This window comes from Salvelinus alpinus, chromosome 4 (assembly GCF_045679555.1).
Source record: "Salvelinus alpinus chromosome 4, SLU_Salpinus.1, whole genome shotgun sequence".
Classification (NCBI taxonomy): domain Eukaryota; kingdom Metazoa; phylum Chordata; class Actinopteri; order Salmoniformes; family Salmonidae; genus Salvelinus; species Salvelinus alpinus.
The window spans coordinates 94,462,378-94,483,771 of NC_092089.1; the positions used below are offsets into that span (position 1 = coordinate 94,462,378).

The 21,394-nt window shown below is 44.0% G+C and overlaps 1 protein-coding gene across 3 annotated transcripts in view; it reads left to right on the forward strand.

Annotated features, from left to right (window-relative positions):
- Positions 1-21,394, forward strand: part of LOC139574692 (transcription factor COE1-A-like) — a 111,431-nt gene that overhangs the window by 63,753 nt on the left and 26,284 nt on the right. For all 3 annotated transcript variants that reach the window (XM_071399498.1, XM_071399499.1, XM_071399500.1), the window contains exon 11: positions 18,647-18,735. In XM_071399498.1, coding sequence (XP_071255599.1) covers positions 18,647-18,735 — 89 coding nt within the window. The remainder of the gene's footprint in view (positions 1-18,646; positions 18,736-21,394) is intronic.

Consider the following 21,394-nt stretch of genomic DNA (forward strand, 5'->3'; position numbering starts at 1 on the left):
AGGTCAGGGCTTTGTGATGGCCACTCCAGTACCTTGAATTTGTTGTCCTTAAGCCATTTTGCCACAACTTTATGCTTGGGTTCATTGTCCATTTGGAAGAAGCTTTTACTTCCTGACTGATGTCTTGAGATGTTGCTTCAATATATCCACATAATTTCCCCTCCCTGATGATCCCATTTATTTTGTGAAGTGCACCAGTCCCTCGTGCAGCAAAGCACCCCCACAACATGATGCTGCCACCCCCGTGCTTCAAGGTTGGGATGGTGTTCTTCGGCTTGCAAGCGTCCCCCTTTTTCCTCCAAACATGATGATGGTCATTATGGCCAAACAGTTCTATTTTTGTTTCATCAGACCAGAGGACATTTCTCCAAAAAGTACGATCTTTGTCCCCATGTGCAGTTGCAAACTGTAGTCTGGCTTTTTTATGGCGGTTTTGGAGCAGTTGCTTCTTCCTTGCTGAGTGGCCTTTCAGGTTATGTTGATTTAGGACTCGTTTTACTGTGGATATTGATACTTTTGTACCTGTTTCCTCCTGCATCTTCACAGGGTCTTTTGCTGTTGTTCTGGGATTGATTTGCACTTTTCGCACCAAAGTACGTTCATCTCTAGGAGACAGAACGTGTCTCCTTCCTGAGTGGTATGACAGCTGCGTGGTCCCATAGTGTTTATACGTGCGTACTGTTTTTTGTACAGATGAAGGGGGTACCTTCAGGCATTTGGAAATTGCTCCCAAGGATGAATCAGACTTAGCTGATTCCTTTTGATTTTCCCATGATGTCAAGCAAAGAGGCACTGAGTTTGTAGGTAGGCCTTGAAATACATCCACAGGTACACCTCCAATTGACTCAAATGATGTCAATTAGCCTATCAGAAGCTTCTAAAGCCACGACATCATTTTGGGGGATTTTCCAAGCTGTTTAAAGGCACAGTCAACTTAGTGTATGTAAACTTCTGACCCACTGGAATTGTGATACAGTGAATTATAAGTGAAATAATCCGTCTGTAAACAATTGTTGGAAAAATTACTTGTGTCATGCACAAAGTAGATGTCCTAACCGACTTGCCAAAACTATAGTTTGTAACAAGAAATTTGTGGAGTGGTTGAAAAACAAGTTTTAATGACTCCAACCTAAGTGTATTTAAACTTCCGACTTCAATTGTATATACAGTACCAGTCAAAAGTTGACACCCCTACTCATTCCAGGCTTTTTCTTTTTGAAATTATTTTCCACAGTAGAATAATAGTGAAGACATCAAAACTATGAAATAACACATATGCAATCATGTAGTAACCAAAAAACTATTAAACAAATCAAAATATATTTATATTTGCGATTCCTCAAAGTAGCCATCCTTTGCCTTGATGACAGCTTTGCACACTCTTGGCATTATCTCAACCAGATTCACCTGTAATGCTTTTCCAACAGTCTTGAAGGAGTTCCCACACATTTGTTGGCTGCTTTTCCTTCACTCTGCAATCCAACTCATCCCAAATCATCCCAATTGGGTTGAGTTCGGGTATTTGTGGCAGCCAGGACATTGGTAAAAGTTATTTTGTGTAATTTCTTTCCTTCTTAATGCATTGGAGCCTATCAGTTGTGTTGTGACAAGGTATTTGTTTTTAAGCGTTATTTAAATAGGCAAGGTAGTTCAGAACAAATTCGTATTCACAATGACAGCCTAGGAACAGTGGGTTAACTGCCTGGTTCAGCGGCAGAAGGACAGATTTTTACCTTGTCAGTTCGGGGACTCGATCTAGCAACCTTTGGTTACTGGCCAAATGCTCTAACCACTAGGCTACCTGCCTCCCCAGGTAGGGGTGGTATACAGAAGATAGCCCTATTTGGTAAAATACCAAGTCCATATTATGGCAAGAACAGCTCTAATAAGCATCGAGAAACAACAGTCCATCGTTACTTTAAGACATGAAGGTCAGTCAATCCACAACTTTTGACTGGTACTTTATATGTATATATTGGTGTGTATAGACAGAATGGACACTATGTCAATTGAAATAGTGTGTACAGTAGTTATATAGAATGAACCTTGACTAGAATACAGTATATTCATACGAAGTGGGTAAAACAGTATATCAACATAATTTCAGTGACCTGTGTTCAATGACTATGTACATAGGGCAGCAGTCTCTAAGGTGCAAGGTAGAGTAACAGTTCCCCGGCTAGTAACAGTGACTAAGTTCAGGGCAGGGTACTGGGCGGAGGCCAGCTAGTGGTGACTATTTAACAGTGGCCTGGAGATAGAGGCTGTTTATCAGTATCTCAGTCCCAGCTTTGATGCGGTTACAGATGGTGCAATTGCCGTACCAGGCGGTGATACAGCCTGACAGGATGCTCTCATTGGTGCATCTGTAGAGGTCTGTGAGGGACTTAGGGGCCAAGCTGAATTTCTTCAGCCTCCTGAGGTTGACGACGCTGTTGTGCCTTCTTCACCACACTGTCTGTGTGAAGGGACCATTTCAGGTTGTCTGTGATGTGCACGCCAAGGAACTTGAAGCTTTTCACCTTCTCCACTGTAGCCTGTCAATGCAGATGGGAATGTGCCCTCTCTGCTGTCTTCTGAAGTTCACGATCAGCTCCTTAATTTTGTTGATGTTGAAGGAGAGATTATTTTCCTGGCACAACTCCGCCAGGGCCCTCACCTCCTCCCTATAGGCCGTCTCGTTGTTGTTAATCAAGCCTACCACTGTTGTGTCGTCTGCATACTTGATGATTGAATTGGAGACGTGCATTGCCCCTCAGTAATGGGTGAACAGGGAGTCCAGGAGGGAGCTGAGCACTCACCCTTGTGGGGCCCCCGTGTTAAGGGTCAGCGTGGCGCAGGTGTTGTTGCCTACCTTCACTAACCTGGGGTCGGCCCATCAGGATGTTCAGGATCCAGTTGCACAAAGAGGGATTCAGACCCAGGGCCCCGATCTTAGTGATGAGCTTGGAGGGCACTATGATGTTGAATGTTGAGCTGTAGTCAATGAACAGCATTCTTACATAGGTATTCCTCTTGTCCAGATGGGGTAGTGTGCAGTGCCATGGCGATAACGTCATCCGTGATCTGTTGGAGCGGTATGCAAATTGTAGTGGGTCTAGGGTGTCAAGTAAGGTGGAGGTGATAGGATCCTTAACTAGCCTCTCAAAGCACTTCATGATGACTGAAGTGAGTGCTACGGGGCGATAGTCATTTAGCTCAGTTACCTTCACTTTCTAGGGTACAAGAACAATGGTGGACATGTTGAAGCAAGTGGGGACTACAGACTGGGATAGGGAGAGATTGAATATGTCCATAAACACTCCAGGAAGCTAGTCTGCGCATGCTCTGAGGACGTGGCTTGGGATGGCCTCTGGCTCACCAGCCTTGCAAGGGTTAACACGTTTAAATGTCTTACTCACGTCTGCCACGGAGAACGAGAACTCACAGGCCTTGTGAGTGACGGTGGTCTGTGTTTTCCTCAAAGCAGGGACACGCACATTTACACACACATACATACAAAAACCAATACTCTCTCTCTCTCCTCCCTCCTCTCTCTCCTCTCTCTCTCTCTCTCTCTCTCTGACATTAAGTGTAGTATTTCTGGGCTCAGTACTGATTAGGTATGTGTGAAGCATCAGTCAGTAGTCAGCAGTCCGCAGTCATCAGTCAGCAGGGCTGGGGATGCTGTTAGGACAGGACAGGGACAGGAGAAGACTAAAATACAGCAACAGAATATTAACAAGCTGAAAGACTATGTGTGTCCCAAATGGCTCCCTATTCCCTATTCCCTATTTCCTATGTAAAGTCCATAGGACCTGGTCAAAAGTAGTGCACTACATGTGCCATTTAACTGCCATTCTCTCAAAGTTCTATCTGACTAGTATTCCACAGAGGGGTGGAGAGAGCAAGACGTTGTTTGTCATTTTTATATCAGGCAGACTGTGAAATGAAAGGACTTCAATCTGTACCTGTATTACTGGCATTAGTATCAATGTCTAGCATATAGTAGATGGACCTTAGAACCTTAGAAGCACACACACACAAATACACACACACACAATCTCTTTGTCTCTGTCTCTCTCTCTCTCTCTCTCTCTCTCTCTCTCTCTCTGTCAATTCAATTTCAATTTAAGGGCTTTATTGGCATGAGAAACATATGTTTACGTTGCCAAAACAAGTGAAGTAGAGTATAAACAACAGTGAAATAAACAGTAAAAAGGTACTGTAAACATTGCACCCTCAAAAGTTCCAAAATAATAAATTCATTACAAATGTCATATTATGTGCAAATAGTTCAAGTACAAAATGGAAAATAAATAAAATTAAATATGGATTGTATTTACAATGGTGTTTTTTCTTCACTGGTTGCCCTTTTCTTGTGGCAACAGGTCACACATATTGATGCTGTGATGGTACACTGTGGTATTTCACCCAATAGATATGGGAGTTTATCAAAATTGGGTTTGTTTTCAAATTATTTGTGGATCTTTGTAATCTGAGGGAAATATGTCTCTCTAATATGGTCATACATTGGGCAGGAGGTTAGGAAGTGCAGCTCAGTTTCCACCTCATTTTGTGGGCAGTGTCCACATAGCCTGTCTTCTCTTGAGAGCCAGGTCTGCCTACGGCAACCTTTCTCAATAGCAAGACTATGCTCACTGAGTCTGTACGTAGTCAAAGCTTTCCTTAAATTTGGGTCAGTCACAGTGGTCAGGTATTCTGCCACTGTGTACTCTCTGTTTAGGGATAAATAACATTCTAGATTGCTCTGTTTTTTTGTTAATTCTTTCCAATGTGTCAAATAATTACAATACCAGTCAAAAGTTTGGACACACCTACTCATTCAAGGGTTTGTCTTTATTTGGACTATTTTATATATTGTAGAATAATAGTGAAGACTTCAAAACTATGAAATAACCCATATAGAATCACAAGCAAAAAAGTTTTTAAAATAGGAAGGCTATTTCCACCGGTCTAATGACCATTGCTCGGGTTTCATGGCCCAAGCAAGTCTCTTCTTATTATTGGTGTCCTTTAGTAGTGGTTTCTTTGCAGTAATTCGACCACGAAGGCCTGATTCAACCGTCTCCTCTGAACAGTTGATGTTGAGATGTGTCTGTTACTTGAACTCTGTGAAGCATTTATTTGGGCTTAAATCTGAGGTGCAGTTAACTCTAATGAACTTATCCTCTGCAGCAGAGGTAACTCTGGGTCTTCCTTTCCTGTGGTGGTCCTCATGAGAGCCAGTTTCATCATAGCGCTTGATGGTTTTTGCGACTGCACTTGTTCTTGAAATGTTCCGTATTGACTGACCTTTTTGTCTTAAAGTAGTGATGGACTGTCATTTCTCTTTACTTATTTGAACTGTTCCTGCCATAATATGGACTTGGTATTTTACCAAATAGGGCTATATTCTGTATATTCCATATGTATTATTTCATAGTTTTGATGTCTTCACTATTTTCTACAATGTCGAAAATAGTAAAAAATAAAGACCTTGAATAAGTAAGTGTGTCCAAACTCTTGACTGGTACTGTATCTTTGTGTTTTCTCATGATTTGGTTGGGTCTAATTGTGTTGTTGTCCTGGGGCTTTGTGGAGTCTGTTTGTGTTTGTGAAGAGAGCCCCAGGACCAGCTTGCTTAGGGGACTCTTCTCCAGGTTCATCTCTCTGTAGATTGATGGCTTTGTAATGGGAGTTTTGTGAATCGCTTCCTTTTAGGTGGTTGTAGAACTTAACGTCTCTTTTATGGATTTTGATAATTAGCGTGTATCGGCCGTATTCTGCTCTGCATGCATTATTTGGTGTTTGATGTTGTACACAGAGGATGCTTTTGCAGAATTCTGCATGCAGAGTCTCAATTTGGTGTTTGTCACATTTTGTGAATTATTGGTTGGTGAGCGGACCCCAGACCTCACAACTGTAAAGAGTTCTATAACTGATTCAAGTATTTTTAGGCAGATCCTAATTGGTATGTCGAGAGAAGAAAAAAAAAATTGGCACAAAAGGCCCTTGCCTGACAACTGGACCTTTTTTGGAACACCATTATTTTTGTCTTACTGAGATTTACTGTCAGGGCCCAGGTCTGACAGAATCTGTGCAGAAGATCTAGGTGCTGCTGTAGGGCCTCCTTGATTGTGGGCAGAAGCACCAGATCATCAGCAAACAGTAGACATTTTACTTCGGATTCTATATGGTGAGGCCTGGTGTTGCAGACTCTTCTAGTGTGGGGCTTAACCTGCATCCCTGTCTCACCCCACGGCCCTGTGGAAAGAAATGTGTGTGTTTTTTTTCCAATTTTAACCGCACACTTGTTTGTGTACATGGATTTTATAATGTAATTTGTTTTCCCCCAACACCACTTTCTATCAATTTGTATAGCAAACCCTCATGCCAAATTGAGTCAGAAGCTTTTTGAAATCAACAAAGCATGAGAAGACTTTGCCTTTGTTTTGGTTTGTTTGTTTGTCAATTAGGGTGTGCAGGGTGAATACGTGGTCTGTTGTATGGCAATTTGGTAAAAAGCCAATTTGACATTTGCTCAGTACATTGTTTTCACTGAGGAAATGTACCAGTCTGCTGTTAATGATAATGCAGAGGATTTTACCAGGTTGCTGTTGATGCATATCCCACAGTTGTTATCGGGGTCAAATTTGTCTCCACTTTCGTGGATTGGGGTGATCAGTCCTTGGTTCCAAATATTGGGGAAGATGCCAGAGCTAAAGATGATGTTAAAGAGTTTAAATGTAGCTAATTGGAATTTGTGGTCTGTGTATTCTATCATTTCATTGAGGATACCATCAACCCCACAGGCCTTTTTGGGTTGGAGGGTTTGTGTTTTGTCCTGTAGTTTATTCAATGTAATTGGAGAATCCAGTGGGTTCTGGTAGTCTTTAATAGTAGATTATTTTTGATCATGTATATGTTTTTGCTGTTTGTTCTTTGTTATACAGCCCAAAAGATTGGAGTAGTGGTTTACCCATACATCTCCGTTTTGGATAGATAACTCTTCCTGTTGTTGTTTGTTTAGTGTTTTCCAATTGTCCCAGAAGTGGTCTGTGTCTCTCTCTCGCTCTCTCTCTCTCGGTCTCTCTCTCTCGCACTCTCTATCTCACATAAACACACACACACACACCAACACACACACACACCAATACAATAACAGTAGAGTGCAGTAGCGAGGATGTCTATTACTCTGTCTAATTCAGTCCTTTATTGAGCTGCTTTTGATTAAAACTCTGGTAGAGGTGGGGAGCATGTACATGCCTCTTTCTCACACACACTCAGTTTACTCTCAGATACAGTATCTACAGCCAGTCACATTTCCTTTACAACCTCCATATTAAGGGGATATTCAAATTAGACGTAGGGTTTAAGCCCTCTCTCCTCCTTCCTGCGAAATGGAATGGTAGGAAGGAATTGGAATGTACAGATGGTGGAACGCCTCATTCTAATCTACCCTAAAGATCAGTATTTGATTTATGTTGATTATAGGATTTTTCATTTTGCGCTTTTATGATGGGCCTAGTAATTTTACTGTAATCTTAAATCCTAGATTAGTTGAACTTTTGGTATTATCATAGTGAAATGTCATATTTACGTACATTAATTGGTAAAATTCTCAAATACAATAGGCAGGCTTTCCTGTATAAAAAACAAGTGATATTTTATGGGTCTGAATTTCCTGCTGTACATTTTTTTATCCTCTTGACAAGTGATGTGTAATTTAGCCTGTCTGATCCTCCCAAGAAACACCAGCACCAGTTCATGGAGTAATTGATCAAAATTAGATGAGGGAGGGAGGGAGGGAGGGAGGGAGGGAGGGAGGGAGGGAGGGAGGGAGGGAGGGAGGGAGAATGCCTTATGAAGGCATTGAGAGAGGGACAGAGAGAGACAGAGGGAGAGAGGGGGGAAAATAAAGAATGAAGCATAAATAATAAGCATGGGAAAACCAAGCAGGACAGAATGAGAGTGGAGGGGAGGGGGGGTCAATCACAGACTGAGAGAGCGAAAGAGAGAGGGGGGGTCAATCACAGAGAGAGAGAGACAGAGAGCGAGAGAGAGAGAGAGAGAGAAGGGGTGAGATTATCAGAGGTGAAGGAACAAATGTTTTTACAGGAGGTTAAGTGTTCTTGTTCGTGATTCATACTACAAGGAGATAGATTACTGGCTGTCTGACCTCTCATCCATCCTCCTCCTCATACCCTCCTCCCCTCATTCCCTCATCCTCCCATCCTCCTCTTCCCCTTCTCCTCCCATCATCCTCCTCCTATCCTCCTATCCTTCCCCCCTTCCTCTTCCATCCCTCCTCCTCCCATTCATCCTCCCCTCTTCTTCCCCTTCCTCTTCCTCCTACCAATCTCCTTCCCTCCTCCAGCTCTCCTCCATCCCTCCCTAACTCATATACATCTCCTACCCTCTAGTCCTGTGGATGGTGGTGTGACTTTATGAAACTCCCATGAATATTGATCCTGATGATGGAGCTGATCGAGGTGATTGGGAGGTCAATCCCTACAGTTGCTGATTATAAAGTTCATGATGTATTAATGTAGGTATGTTTTACTGGTTCGGATTTGGTAGTTTTGTGATGTGATTTATTTATGATTCACTTTAATTCTATCTTGCGCTCCCTCTCTCTTGCTCTTTTTCACACACACACACACACGCGCACACACCACACCGGCGGTCACAGTAATTAGGCTTCTCCAAGCTCTGATGCTGCTGATGGTCATTAGTAGCTTACCAAACCTGCTAACTGCCTGGTACTCAGCACTCTATTGTCCCTCTAATCACTCTGACATCAATGCAAATGTATTTCGAAAATCGAATCAAACACTTTATCTAATCATGAGAGCCCATGAGCTCCTGTTGCGTAACATTTATATAGGCTAAGCAATTGCGTGAGAAAACAGAGTGATGGCCTCTATTAACTTTCCTAATATTAAGCACATTGCTTCTCTTTACAACAGGAGTACCTGGCTGGCATAAAAATGAACCACGTGAAAAGCGTCCTCCGTTCGCTTTTTAAGTGAATAGATGACATGTATTTTTCCGCTGCCCCTGTTTCCAGACAGGTGCATGATAATGATCCATTCTAAATCTAATCAAATTTCACGCATATATTATTTAGTATATGTGTCACGTGTGCTCCCTCTCCGGTCTCTAGGTCAACAGTCTGCTCGTTATGGCGCACACCTGTCACCATCGTTACACACACCTGCGCATCATCAGACTCTCCTGGACTCCATCACCTCCCTGATTACCTGCCCTATATATGTCACTCCCTTTGGTTCCTTCCCCAGGCGTCATTGTTTCTGTTTCAGTGTCATGTCTGTGCGTTGTTCGTGTTTTCTTGTTTGGTATTATGTTACGTTTATTTATTAAAGCATTCACTCCCTGAACTTGCTTCCCGACTCTCAGGGCACACGTTACAATATGTAAAGACAAGATTAAATCAAGAATAGTCTGATGGGTGACAATATTAACCTATCACTTGTGAATAATACATTATCACTTGTGAATGATGCCCAGTTAAAGGCAAACAGTGAATTATTTATTTTTGTGACTTTTTCTAATCATAGTGGCACACCTCATGTAGCCTAGCCCATAGGCCTATATGTTTTGATAAGGTTTGCATCACAACTAAAGTGGCCAAATAACTTCTTCAAATAAAGCACAGTAAACCACTTTACAACGGGTATAGAGCCTAACTGTGTGCATTGCTGCTGCACTTATAATGTGAAGAAATAGCCCGTCAATGTGAAGGTAAATGTTCTCATCTGTTGCATCAGGTTCATTGCTTAAACAGTTGTTTTGTTGCTAGTGGTTGTATTAATCTGGGATCTAGCGCATCCCACACTGTCCCAGACTGTGTTTGGAATATTTATTTATCGCACAGAATATAATAGGTCAACTTTTGTACTATGGGGGATAGTAGATTGACATAGGCTAGTGCTTTTGCTGTTCGGTAGGCCTACTCATGTTGTTGAATGACGAAAAGTAAATGTGGACAGTTCATCCAATATCTTAAATATGCACCTTGGAATTGGATAAGGATGCGCGCAGTTGCGTCCCCAATGTGTCTGTCTTCTCTTGTAGCCTTTCACGGAGAGCCATGTGAGTGAGGCGCGTTTCGGCACGCAACCGGGAGAAGGGAATTATAATTATTATACTCAGCCCAAGGGCACAACAGCCACTGGCCGCAAAAGGCATGGATTTATTTAGGGGCCATTACAGTCACACAAAGGGGATGCAGCCGGGAAATTCGAGGCATTAAGTGCTTGTCAAATTGTGAATGAGAGACTGATGGAGTGTGTACAGCCTGCACACAAAAAACAAAGCAGAGCTCATGCCTTACATACAACTTTTTTCAAATCATCATTCGAGTGGCATCATGCAGCTTTAGAATGTGTTAAAAATCCAAACATACAGCCCAACATTTGTATCACAAGTAAAGTTGCATAAATAACTTGAAATTAAGCATATAGGAGGACCTGTTTCTTTGTTAACCGTTCAACACAGAATAGCCGTATGTGCGCACTCCTTCAAATCGTTTGGAAATAACATCCTTTCTATTTTCTTCAGCTGTGTTCAATTGTATTCTTCATACTATAAAATCATATAAAATAGTGCCACGTAATTCTAAGCAAATCTTGTCTGCTAAATAAAACTAGTGTAGCCCACAGCCATATGGCATAGCCAGATCAGGGCCAAACATTTACATTTTACATTGAGTCATTTAGCAGACGCTCTTATCCAGAGCGACTTACAGTTAGGGCATTCATTTTAAGATTGCTAGATGAGACAACCACATATCACAGTCATATGAAGTACATGTTTCTTCAATAACGCAGCTATCAGTAGAGTCAGAGCTAGAAGGGGGGGGTCAAGTGCAAGTGCTGGTTAACTGTTATTTTTTTATATATCATTTTTGGGGGGTGGGGGGGGGTCGTAGTGAGGAGGAGGATTATTTAAGATACTGAGGTAGGGTTTCAGATGTTTTCGGAAGATGGGTAGGGACTCTGCTGTCCTAGCTTCAGGGGGAAGATGGTTCCACCATTGGCGTGCCAGGACAGAGAAGAGCTTGGACTGGGCTGAACGGGAGCTGCCCTCCCGTAGGGGTGGGAGGGTCAAGAGACATGAGGTGGCAGAACGGGTTGGTTCCTCTTGCTGTTCCATAGGTAAGCACCGTAGTCTTGTAGTGGATGCGAGCTTCAACTGGAAGCCAGTGGAGTGTGCGAAGGAGCGAGGTGACATGAGAGAACTTGGGAAATTTTAAAACCAGGCAGGCTGCTGCTTTGTGGATAAGTTGCAGGTGTTTGATGGTACAACCAGGGAGCCCAGCCAACAGCGAGTTGCAGTAGTCCAGACAGGAGAGGACAAGTGCCTGGATTAGGACCTGCGCCGCTTCCTGTGTGAGGCAGGGTCGTACTCTACAGATGTTGTAGAGCATGAACCTGGAGGATCGGGTCACTGCATTGATGTTTGCAAAGAACGACAGGGTGTTGTCTAGGGTCACGCCAAGAGTCTTTGCACTCTGGGAGGGCAACACTGTGGAGTTGTCAACCGTGATGGAGAGGTCTTTGAGCGGGCAGGCCTTCGCTGGGAGATAGAGCAGTTCCATCTTGTCGAGGTTGAGCTTGAGGTGGTGGGCCAACATCCAAGTTGAGATATACTGTATGCCAGGCACGCAGAGATGCTTGTCACTACCTGTGTGTCAGAAGGGGGGAAGGAGAAAAGTAGTTGTGTGTCATCCGCATAGGAATGAGAGACCATGTGAAGATACGATGGAGCCGAGTGAGAGGGCCTAGAACCAAGCCCTGGGAGACAATAGTAGTGAGAGTATGTGGTGCAGACAAAGATCCTCTCCACGTCACCTGGTAGGAGCGGCCTGCCAGGTAGGATGCAATTCAAGTGTGTGCATATCCTGAGACCAGCCCAGCCCTGAAAGGGTGGAGAGGAGGAAAGAGGTCAGGGCATAGGGTAGTTCTGTGTGAGTGAGACCAGTGGAATCAATAGGCTGAGTGAATGAGTAGCAGACGTCGTCAACCAAAGTGGTTGACAAAGTAGTCCGCAGAGAGGGTGGAGGGTGAGGGAGGGGAAGGGGGTGGAGGATTAAGGAGGGAGGAGAAGGTGGAAAAGAGTTTCCTATGATTAGAGGCAGAAGCTTGACATCTAGAGTGATAGAAAGTGGCTTTAGCAGCAGATACAGAGAAGGTAGAGAAGAGGGAGTGAAAGGATGATAGATTCTCCAGGTGTTTAGTTTTCATCCAATTTTGCTCAGTTGCCCGCAGCCCTGTTCTGTAAGCTCGGAATGAGTCACGGCCGGGAGGAAAGGGGACAGTCCGAGTCATAGACATTTAACATTTACATTTAAGTCATTTAGCAGACGCTCTTATCCAGAGCGACTTACAAATTGGAAAGTTCATACATATTCATCCTGGTCCCCCCGTGGGGAATGAACCCACAACCCTGGCGTTGCAAGCGCCATGCTCTACCAACTGAGCCACACGGGACCGTGGGATGTCTCATAGGATGCATAAAGGGAGGAGAGTAGGGTCGAAGAGGCAGAATCAGGAGACAGGAGGGAGAAGAATTTAGCAGAAGAGAGAGATGATAGGATGGAAGAGGAGAGAGTAGTGGGAGAGAGAGAGCGAAGATTGCGATGGCTCATGACCATCTGGGTAGGGGCTGGGTGGTTAGGGTTGGGATTAATGGGAAACAGAAAAGGAAACAAAGTAATGATCAGAGACCTGGGGGGGGGGTGTTGCAGTGAGATTAGCAGGCGAGCAGCCTCTTGTAAAGATGAGGTCAAGAAAGGGTGAGGTCAAAAGAGGCAAGGAGGGAAAAGAGCGAGTTGGAAAGAAATGAATCGAATGCAGACGTCGGGAGGTTGAAGTTGCCAGGTGCGAAGAGCAAAGAGCGGTGAGCCATCATCAGGAAATTAGCTTATCAAGGTGTCAAGCTCATTGAGGAACTCTCCAAGGGCACCTGGTGGACGATAGATTACAACAATGTTAAGCTTGAGTGGACAAGTGACAGTGACAGCATGGAGTTAAATTGAGATGGACAGGTGAGAGAGGGAGAAAAGAGAAAATCTTCATTTAGGAGAAATGAGTAAACCTGTGCCATCACGTGACAACCAGATGATCTGGGACTATGAGAGAAAACATAGTCAGATGAAGAAAGAGGAGCTGGAGTAGCAATGTTCTCTGGGCTGATCCATGTCTCCGTCAGGGACAACAAGTCAAGGCACTAAAGATGAACTCTGCGTTCTTGACCACAGATCGGCAGTTCCAAAGACACCACTTAAAGTAGATGGCCCAAGCTAGCAAAACGAAAGTACTAGAACAGATAAAGACAAAAAATATATACTTATCACTCCTGGAGATATCAGGAGTCCTCTAACTATAGAATGAACATAAGGACAACTCAGATTATTGTTCATGTTCACCCACTGCTGCGTGGCCAAACACGACTCCAACACCATCATTAAGTTTGCTGATGACACAACAGTGCTAGGTCTAACCACCGACAACGATGAGACGGCCTATAGGGAGGAAGTCAAAGAACTGGCAATGTGGTGCCAGGGCAACAACCTCTCCCTCAATGTGAGCAAGACAAAGGAGCTGATCGTGGACTACAGGAAAAGGCGTGCCGAACAGGCCCCCGTTAACATCAACGGGGCTGTAGTGTAGTGGGTCGAGAGTTTCAAGTTCTTTGGTGTTCACATCACCAACGAACTATCATGGTCCAAACATACCAAGAAAGTCGTGAAGAGGGCACGACAAAACCTTTTCCCCCTCAGGAGACCGAAAAGATTTGGCGTAGGTCCCCAGATCCTCAAAAGTTTCTACAGCTGCACCATCGAGAGCATCCTGACCGGTTGCATCACCGCCTGGTATGGCAACTGCTCGGTATCTGACCGTATGGCGCTACAGAGCGTAGTGCGAATGGCCCAGTACATCACTGGGGCAAAGCTTCCTGCCATCCAGGACCTATCTAATAGGCAGTGTCAGAGGAAAGCCCAGAAAATTGTCAGACTCCAGTCACCCAAGTTATAGACTGTTTTCTCTGCTATGGCATGGCAAGCGGTACCGGAGCGCCAAGTCTAGGACCAAAAGGCTCCTCAACAGCTTCTACCCCCAAGCCTGCTGCTGAACAATTAATAAAAATCGCGACCGGACAATTTGTACACTGCTGCTACTCGCTGTTTGTTGGTTACCTATGTATAGTCACTTCGCCCCCACCTACATGAACAGAGTACCTCAACTAGCCTGTACCCCTGCACACTGACTCGGTACCGGTGCCCCCTGTATATAACCTCGTTATTGTTATTCTTATTGTGTTACTTTTTATTATTACTTTTTATCTTAGCCTACTTGGTAAATATTTTCTTCTTCTTGAACTGCACTGTTGGTTAAGGTCTTGTAAGTGAGCATTTCACGGTAAGGTCTACACTTGTTGTGTTCGGCGCATGTGGCAAATAAAGTTTGATTTGATGCTATTATGTTCTTTGGAAATATATAAATATTTTCTTCATATCATGTTTCTTCAGACCTGTCGAAAATAAACAATGGATTTATTGTGATGGTGTAGGAAAATGCCGTCGGGGGTACGCCAAATAAAAATGTGATTCACATTTTTTTCTCCACATTTTCTAACAGTGATTTAGTAAGGCCCGCATCCATAGAGACACGTACCAGCTCTACTGGTAGTACTGCTACTACCAGCGGTACTACACCTGCACATGTCGACGACACAATTTATTCTGCTTCCACAAGCACATCCAATGCTAGCATCAGTAATTCTACATGTGTTGTTAGCCCAGCTAGCATGGACACTGCCAGTTGTGAATCTGATGCAGCCGAAGAGCTACTGCCCCCTTACCCGGGGAAGCACCGAACAACAGACAGGGACGTTGGACCATCGAAGAGGTGTAAATATGATGAGAACTACATTGATTTGGGGTTCACTTATTTTGGGAGTAGTGCCTTTCCTCAGCCACCGTGTGTTATATGTGCAAAAGTACTATCTCACAATTCAATGAAACCTTCACTCTTGCGCAGACATTTAGAAACAAAACATGACGATTTCAAAAATAAGCCACACAAGTTTTTTGAGCGAGAATTAAGACGATTTTCAAGTAGTAAGACATGTATAATATCAACAGATACCATTAATAAGAAGGGACTAGAAGTGACTTATATGGTGAGCTACCAAGTGGCTAGAACAGGCAAGCCCCATCTATTGTGGAGGACTTATTAATTCTTCCTGCTGCCGCGGATATGGCTGGGACAATACCAGGGGAAAAGGCCAAAGAATCTATACAGACAATGCCTTCATCAAACAACACTGTTTCACGACGCATCAGTGACATGGCAGGAGATGTTGTGAAACAATTACTGCTTTGCATACATGCCAGTGAATTCTATGCATTACAGCTGGATGAGTCAACAGACGTGGCGGGCTTGGCACAGCTCCTGGTATATGTCTGTTACGTTTATGGGGGGTCAATTTAGGAAGATCCTCTTCTGCAAAGCTCTGGAAACCAGGACAAGAGGAGAGGATATTTTTTAAGTACTGGACAGCTTTGTAACATCAAATTAACTTTGCTGGTAAAGATGTGTTGGTATCTCTAGTGATGGTGCAAAAGCCATGACAGGGAGACATAGTGGAGTGGTAACGCTCGTGCAAGCAGTTGCTCCCAACGCTACTTGGGTGCACTACAGCATCCACCGAGAGGCTTTTTCTGCCAAGCGAATGCCTGACAGCTTGAAAGACGTTTTGGACACTATAGTGAGAATGGACAAGGCCCCCGAACTCTCATGTATTTTCTGCACTGTGCAATGATATGGGTAGCGACCATGTAACGCCTTTACAACATACAGAAGTGTGCTGGTTATCAAGGGGAAAAATATCGACACGTTTTTTAATTGAGAGATGAGCTTAAAGTTTTCTTTACTGACTATAATTTTCCCTTGTCTGACCGCTTGCATGATGACGAGTTTCTCACACGACTGGCCTATCTGGGTGATGTTTTTTCTCACCTGAATGACCTGAATCTAGGATTACAGGGACTCTCTGCAACTATATTCAATGTGTGGGACAAAATTGAGGCTATGATTAAGAAGTTGGAGCTCTTCTCTGTCTGCATTAACAAGGACAACACACGGGTCTTTCCATCATTGTATGATTTTTTGTGTGCAAATGAACTCAAGTTTATGGACAATGTCAAATGTGATATAGCGAAGCACCTGAGTGAGTTGGGTGCATAATTACGCAGGTACTTTCCCGAAACGGATGACACAAACAACTGGATTCGTTATCACTTTCATGCCTCCAGTCCACTTAACGATATCTGAACAAGAGAGCCTCATCGAAATTGCAACCAGCGGTTCTGTGACAATTTAATTTAATCAGAAGTCACTGCCAGATTTGTGGATAGGGCTGGGCTCAGAGTATCCTGCCTTGGAAAATTGGCTGTTAAGACACTGATGCCCTTTGCAACCACGTACCTATGTGAGAGTGGATTCTCTGCCCTCACTAGCATGAAAACCAAATACAGACACAGACTGTGTGAGGAAAATGATTTAAGACTGAGACTCTCTCCAATACAACCCAACATTGCAGAGTTATGTGCATCCTTTCAAGTACACCCTTCTCATTAACATGTGGTGAGTTATTCACAATTTTCTATGAACAAATAAGGTTTTATATGTAAGATGGTTAAATAAAGAGCACAATTATTGATTATTTTTATATTAGTATTTGTGCCCTGGTCCTATAAGAGCTCTTTGTCACTTCCCACGAGCCGGGTTGTGACAAAAACTCACACTCATTCTTATGTTTAATAAATGTATCGTATAGTGTGTGTGTGTGGCAGGCTTACAATGATGGCAAAAAACAACATTTGAGAGTGCGCTGACCCTGGTGCTAGAGGGGGTACAGCTGGAGGTTGAATGTTTGAAGGGGTACGAGACTATAAAAAGTTTGGGAACCACTGGTGTAGGCTATATTGCATGGATTTATTATATATATGTTTTATGTAGATGTTCCAAAGGTCTGCATCAATGGCTGATAGGCTGTGCTTGGAAGACAGGAGATGCTAAATGTGTTTATGTTAATTAACGGTCAATTACCGTGAGACCGGCAGTTATTTGCTTGACAATCACTAGTTGACGACATTTCATGACCTCCACAGCCCTACGCAGGACTAATCCAGGTCTGAATCATACTTAAGGCTTAAAGGGGTCAGAGAAGACAAAATTATGTCAACTGTTATTCCTCTGTAATAATTGAAGATGTGATCTTCTCATTGTTTTGGCTTTGTTCATACCAGCTGCCTGTACTGGCATTTCACTGTCTGACATAATCTCTTTCTCATCTCCCTCTTTTCTCAATCTCTACAGTCTCCCATTTGCCGTGGTCAACCTCTCCCTTCACTTATTTTTCCTTCTCTCTGTCCAAATCATTGTATTAAATGGAAACAGCAAAAAGAGAGGGAGAAGGGGAGGGAAAGAAAGAAAGAAAGAGAGGGAGAGAAAGAGAGAATGATAGAGATTATCCACACTTCATTGTACATCTGTGGTGTGTGTTTTCTGTCTGGGGGTCTATCATAAAGAGGCTGGCAGGCCTACAGTAGCAGGACCACAGTTTGTCCAGTGGCCTGCTTGTTTCTGGGGGCCAGTGGGTCAAGCTGTCTCCTCAGATGGGAGACGAGCTGTGCTTACACCCCCAGGAAACACCCTGGCTGGGGCCTACGGGGCCAACAGACGGCAAACAGAGAGAGACACACTCACAGAGACTGTTCACACACACACTTCATAAGGTTTTCTTCTCTGAGGACAGTCAACTGTTGGTCTGTTCTGTTTCTCCTGCGGCTGCTTTTATCGGTGGGTTTTCTACTGTATGAGAGTTTCCTCTGGCTAGAGAATAGAGGAATATAGAATAGAGGAATAGAGAATAGAAGAATAGAGAGTAGAAGAATAGAGGAATATAGAATAGAGGAATAGAGAATAGAAGAATAGAGAATATAGGAATAGAGAGTAGAAGAATAGAGGAATATAGAATAGAGGAATAGAGAATAGAAGAATAGAGAATATAGGAATAGAGAGTAGAAGAATAGAGGAATATAGAATAGAGGAATAGAGAATTGAGAATTGAGGAATAGAGTGGGAGAGAGAGACTGCAGGGGATGGGAAAGAGAAAGTGGAAGAACGGGAAAGTGGGAGAAAGGTTCAGAGGGATAATTCCAGTCTTGGTCTGCTCTGTTCATACTCTTATGTTTAAATATTCATGTTAAAGCTTGGCTTATTCAATTACCATCACTATGAGTTCTGTCCCTGTTCTCAGAGTGATATTACTATCTCTCTCTCTATCTCTCTATCTCTCTCTCTCTCTCTCTCTCTCTCTCTCTCTCTCTCTCTCTCTCTCTCTCTCTCTCTCTCTCTCTCTCTCTCTCTCTCTCTCTCTCTCTCTCTCTCACTCTCTCTCTCTCTATCGCTGTCTCTCTCTCTCTCGCTGTCTCTCTCTTTCTCTCGCTGTCTCTCTCTCTCTCTCGCTGTCTCTCTCTCTCTGTCTCTCTCCCTCTCTCTCTCTCTGTCTCTCTCTCTCTCTCTCTCTCTTGCTCTCTCTCTCTCTCTCCCTCTTCCTCTCTCCGCAGCGTTGAATGAGCCCACTATAGATTACGGCTTCCAGAGGTTACAGAAAGTCATCCCCAGACATCCAGGAGACCAGGAGAGACTACCCAAGGTCAGCACACACACACATACACACATTCACACCCATACACACACACCCATACACACACGCACATACACACACACACACACACACACACACACACACACACATACATACATACACACACACGCACAAAGAAAGGAAGGAAGAGGAGCGGGAGGAGAGGGGGAGAGAAAGAGTAGGGAAGTAGAGGGGGAGGAGGTGAAGGGGGAGGGGAGGTATACAGGTGTCCATCATAGTTCAGTCAGTCAGCTGAGGAGTCAGTGGATCGAAGAACTGCCCAGCTGAGTGTTCTTACTGAAGCTTGATTGGTCGTCCAGCACTGAAAGACAGCAGGGGAGGGGAGAGAGAACAGGTGTAGGAGGTTAAGAGAGAAATCACCTCGCCCTCACTCTGGGTCATGTCTGGTGTTGAGGTCTGTGGAACAAATCAGCACTCCTACTGAGATGCTTGATACGTATGGCCCCTAATCTTTAGACTAACAACCCCCTGTATCTCCTCCCCTCCCTATCCCTCCCCCTCTCCCTCCCCTCCAGAGGTAACTCTGTGTCTTATTTCCCTGTGGCGGTCCTCATGACAGCCAGTTTCATCATAGCACTTGATGGGTTGTACGACTGCACTTGAAAAAACTTTCAAAGTTCTTGAAATGTTTTGTATTGACTGACCATCATGTCTAAAGTAATGATGGACTGTCATTTCTCTTTGCTTATTTGAGTTGTTCTTGCCATAATATGGACTTGATCTTTTACCAAATAGGGCTATCTTCTGTATACCACCCATACCTTGTCACAACACAACTGATTGGCTCAAATTCATTAAGAAGGAAAGAAATTCCACAAATGAACTTTTAACAAGGCACGTCTGTTAACTGAAATGCGTTCCAGGTGACTACCTCATGAAGCTGGTTGAGAGAATGCCAAGAGTGTGCAAAGCTGTCATCAAGGCAATTTTTTGTTTTTGTTTTTTGTCTAACACTTTTTTGGTTACTACATGATTCCATATGTGTTATTTCAGTTTTGATGTCTTCTACAATGTAGAATATCCCTCGAATGAGTAGGTGTGTCCAAACTATTGACTGCTACTGTAAGCAGATACATTAGTAGCAGGCAGGTCTGGTTGTTCCTTTCACCTCTATTGAGTTTTATTGAGCTAAGAACAATGTGTTGTTGACCACACTTCTCTTAACAACTGGATCCAATCCTTACAGAAAAGCAAGATCTTTGTTTCAAATGGTACCCTATTCCCTATATAGTGCACTACTTTAGACAATAGTCCTATTGATCAAAAGTAGTGCACTAAATAGGGAATAGGGTTTCATTTGGAAGTAGACACAGTGTTAACTTGTTTCCTGTATTCTCTGAATCAGGCCTCACTCCATCTTATCATTCCTAAAAAGGGATGTGTCTTATATGAATCTTCCCTCCTTAGATTCTGTCTGGCTCGTGGTTAGGTTCCGTCTGGTTTGTCAAGGTTCCGTCTGGTTTGTCAAGTTTCCGTCTGGTTTGTCAAGGTTCCGTCTGGTTTGTCAAGGTTCCGTCTGGTGTGGCTAATGATTCCGTTGACCGCCAGACGAGAGCAGACCAGAGGTCTGGATCAGGTTCCCTTCCTGTTTACATCAGGCCCTCACAGCTTTTACAGGAAGAGTCCCTGCGCGCACAAACACACACACACACACACACACACACACACACACACACACACACACACACACACACACACACACACACACACACACACACACACACACACACACACACACACACACACACACACACACACACACACACAGAGACAAACACACACACACACACAGTCCAGGAAATGTTTCATGGTAAGCGGTACTATCTATAGACACAGAGCAGCTAACAACATTTCTGTGATTATCTTTAGAGTGACTCTGGACCCCAGTCCTCATAATCACTTTACTAACTCAACAGACCCCAGGACTAACCAGACAGACAGAACAGGGGATGAGAAGAAATCAAGAGAGGGAGGGATGGAGGGAGGAAGAGAGAGAGAGAAAGAGACATAGAGACAGAGGAGATAGAGACAGAGAGCAAAAGAGATGGATACGGGAAGGCATACGTAGGGGATAAACAGACTGAGATGAAGAGATGGAATGAGGGAGAGGTGCTCTCCTCCTTACAGCTCACAGTGGGGGTTCTGTCTGTGCCCTAATACTCTTCCCTCATTTCCCCTCCTCCTTCTCTCCTCCCTCCATCTAGTCATCCCTGGGAGGCATGGGGCGTCAAGGAAAAGAAGGGAACGGGAGGAGAGAGAGAGCATACATACTAAAGATCCACTTACCTTGCCTGGGACCCCATGTCTCTCAATCACCTAGAGCGGACTGATGAGATAGGGCCCCTCTCTCGATCGCCCTCTTTCCCTGTCCCCCCACCCCTCTCTCTTTTCCCCCAACCATACATACATGTATCTCATTCTCTCTCCCTCTCTCTCCTTCCCCCGCTCCCCCTCTCTTTTGTATAGATCTGGTAATGGGAGTGTAAGACAGAAGCAGAACTCCCATTATTGAGTGAATTTAGCACCTTGGACAGCGCTTCACAATCTTTATTGCTTTGCTGACCCTCCTGGCATGTCCTGTGAGCGTGTGTGCGTGCGTGCGTGCGTGCGTGCGTGCGTGCGTGTGCGTGTGTGTGTGTGGTGTGTG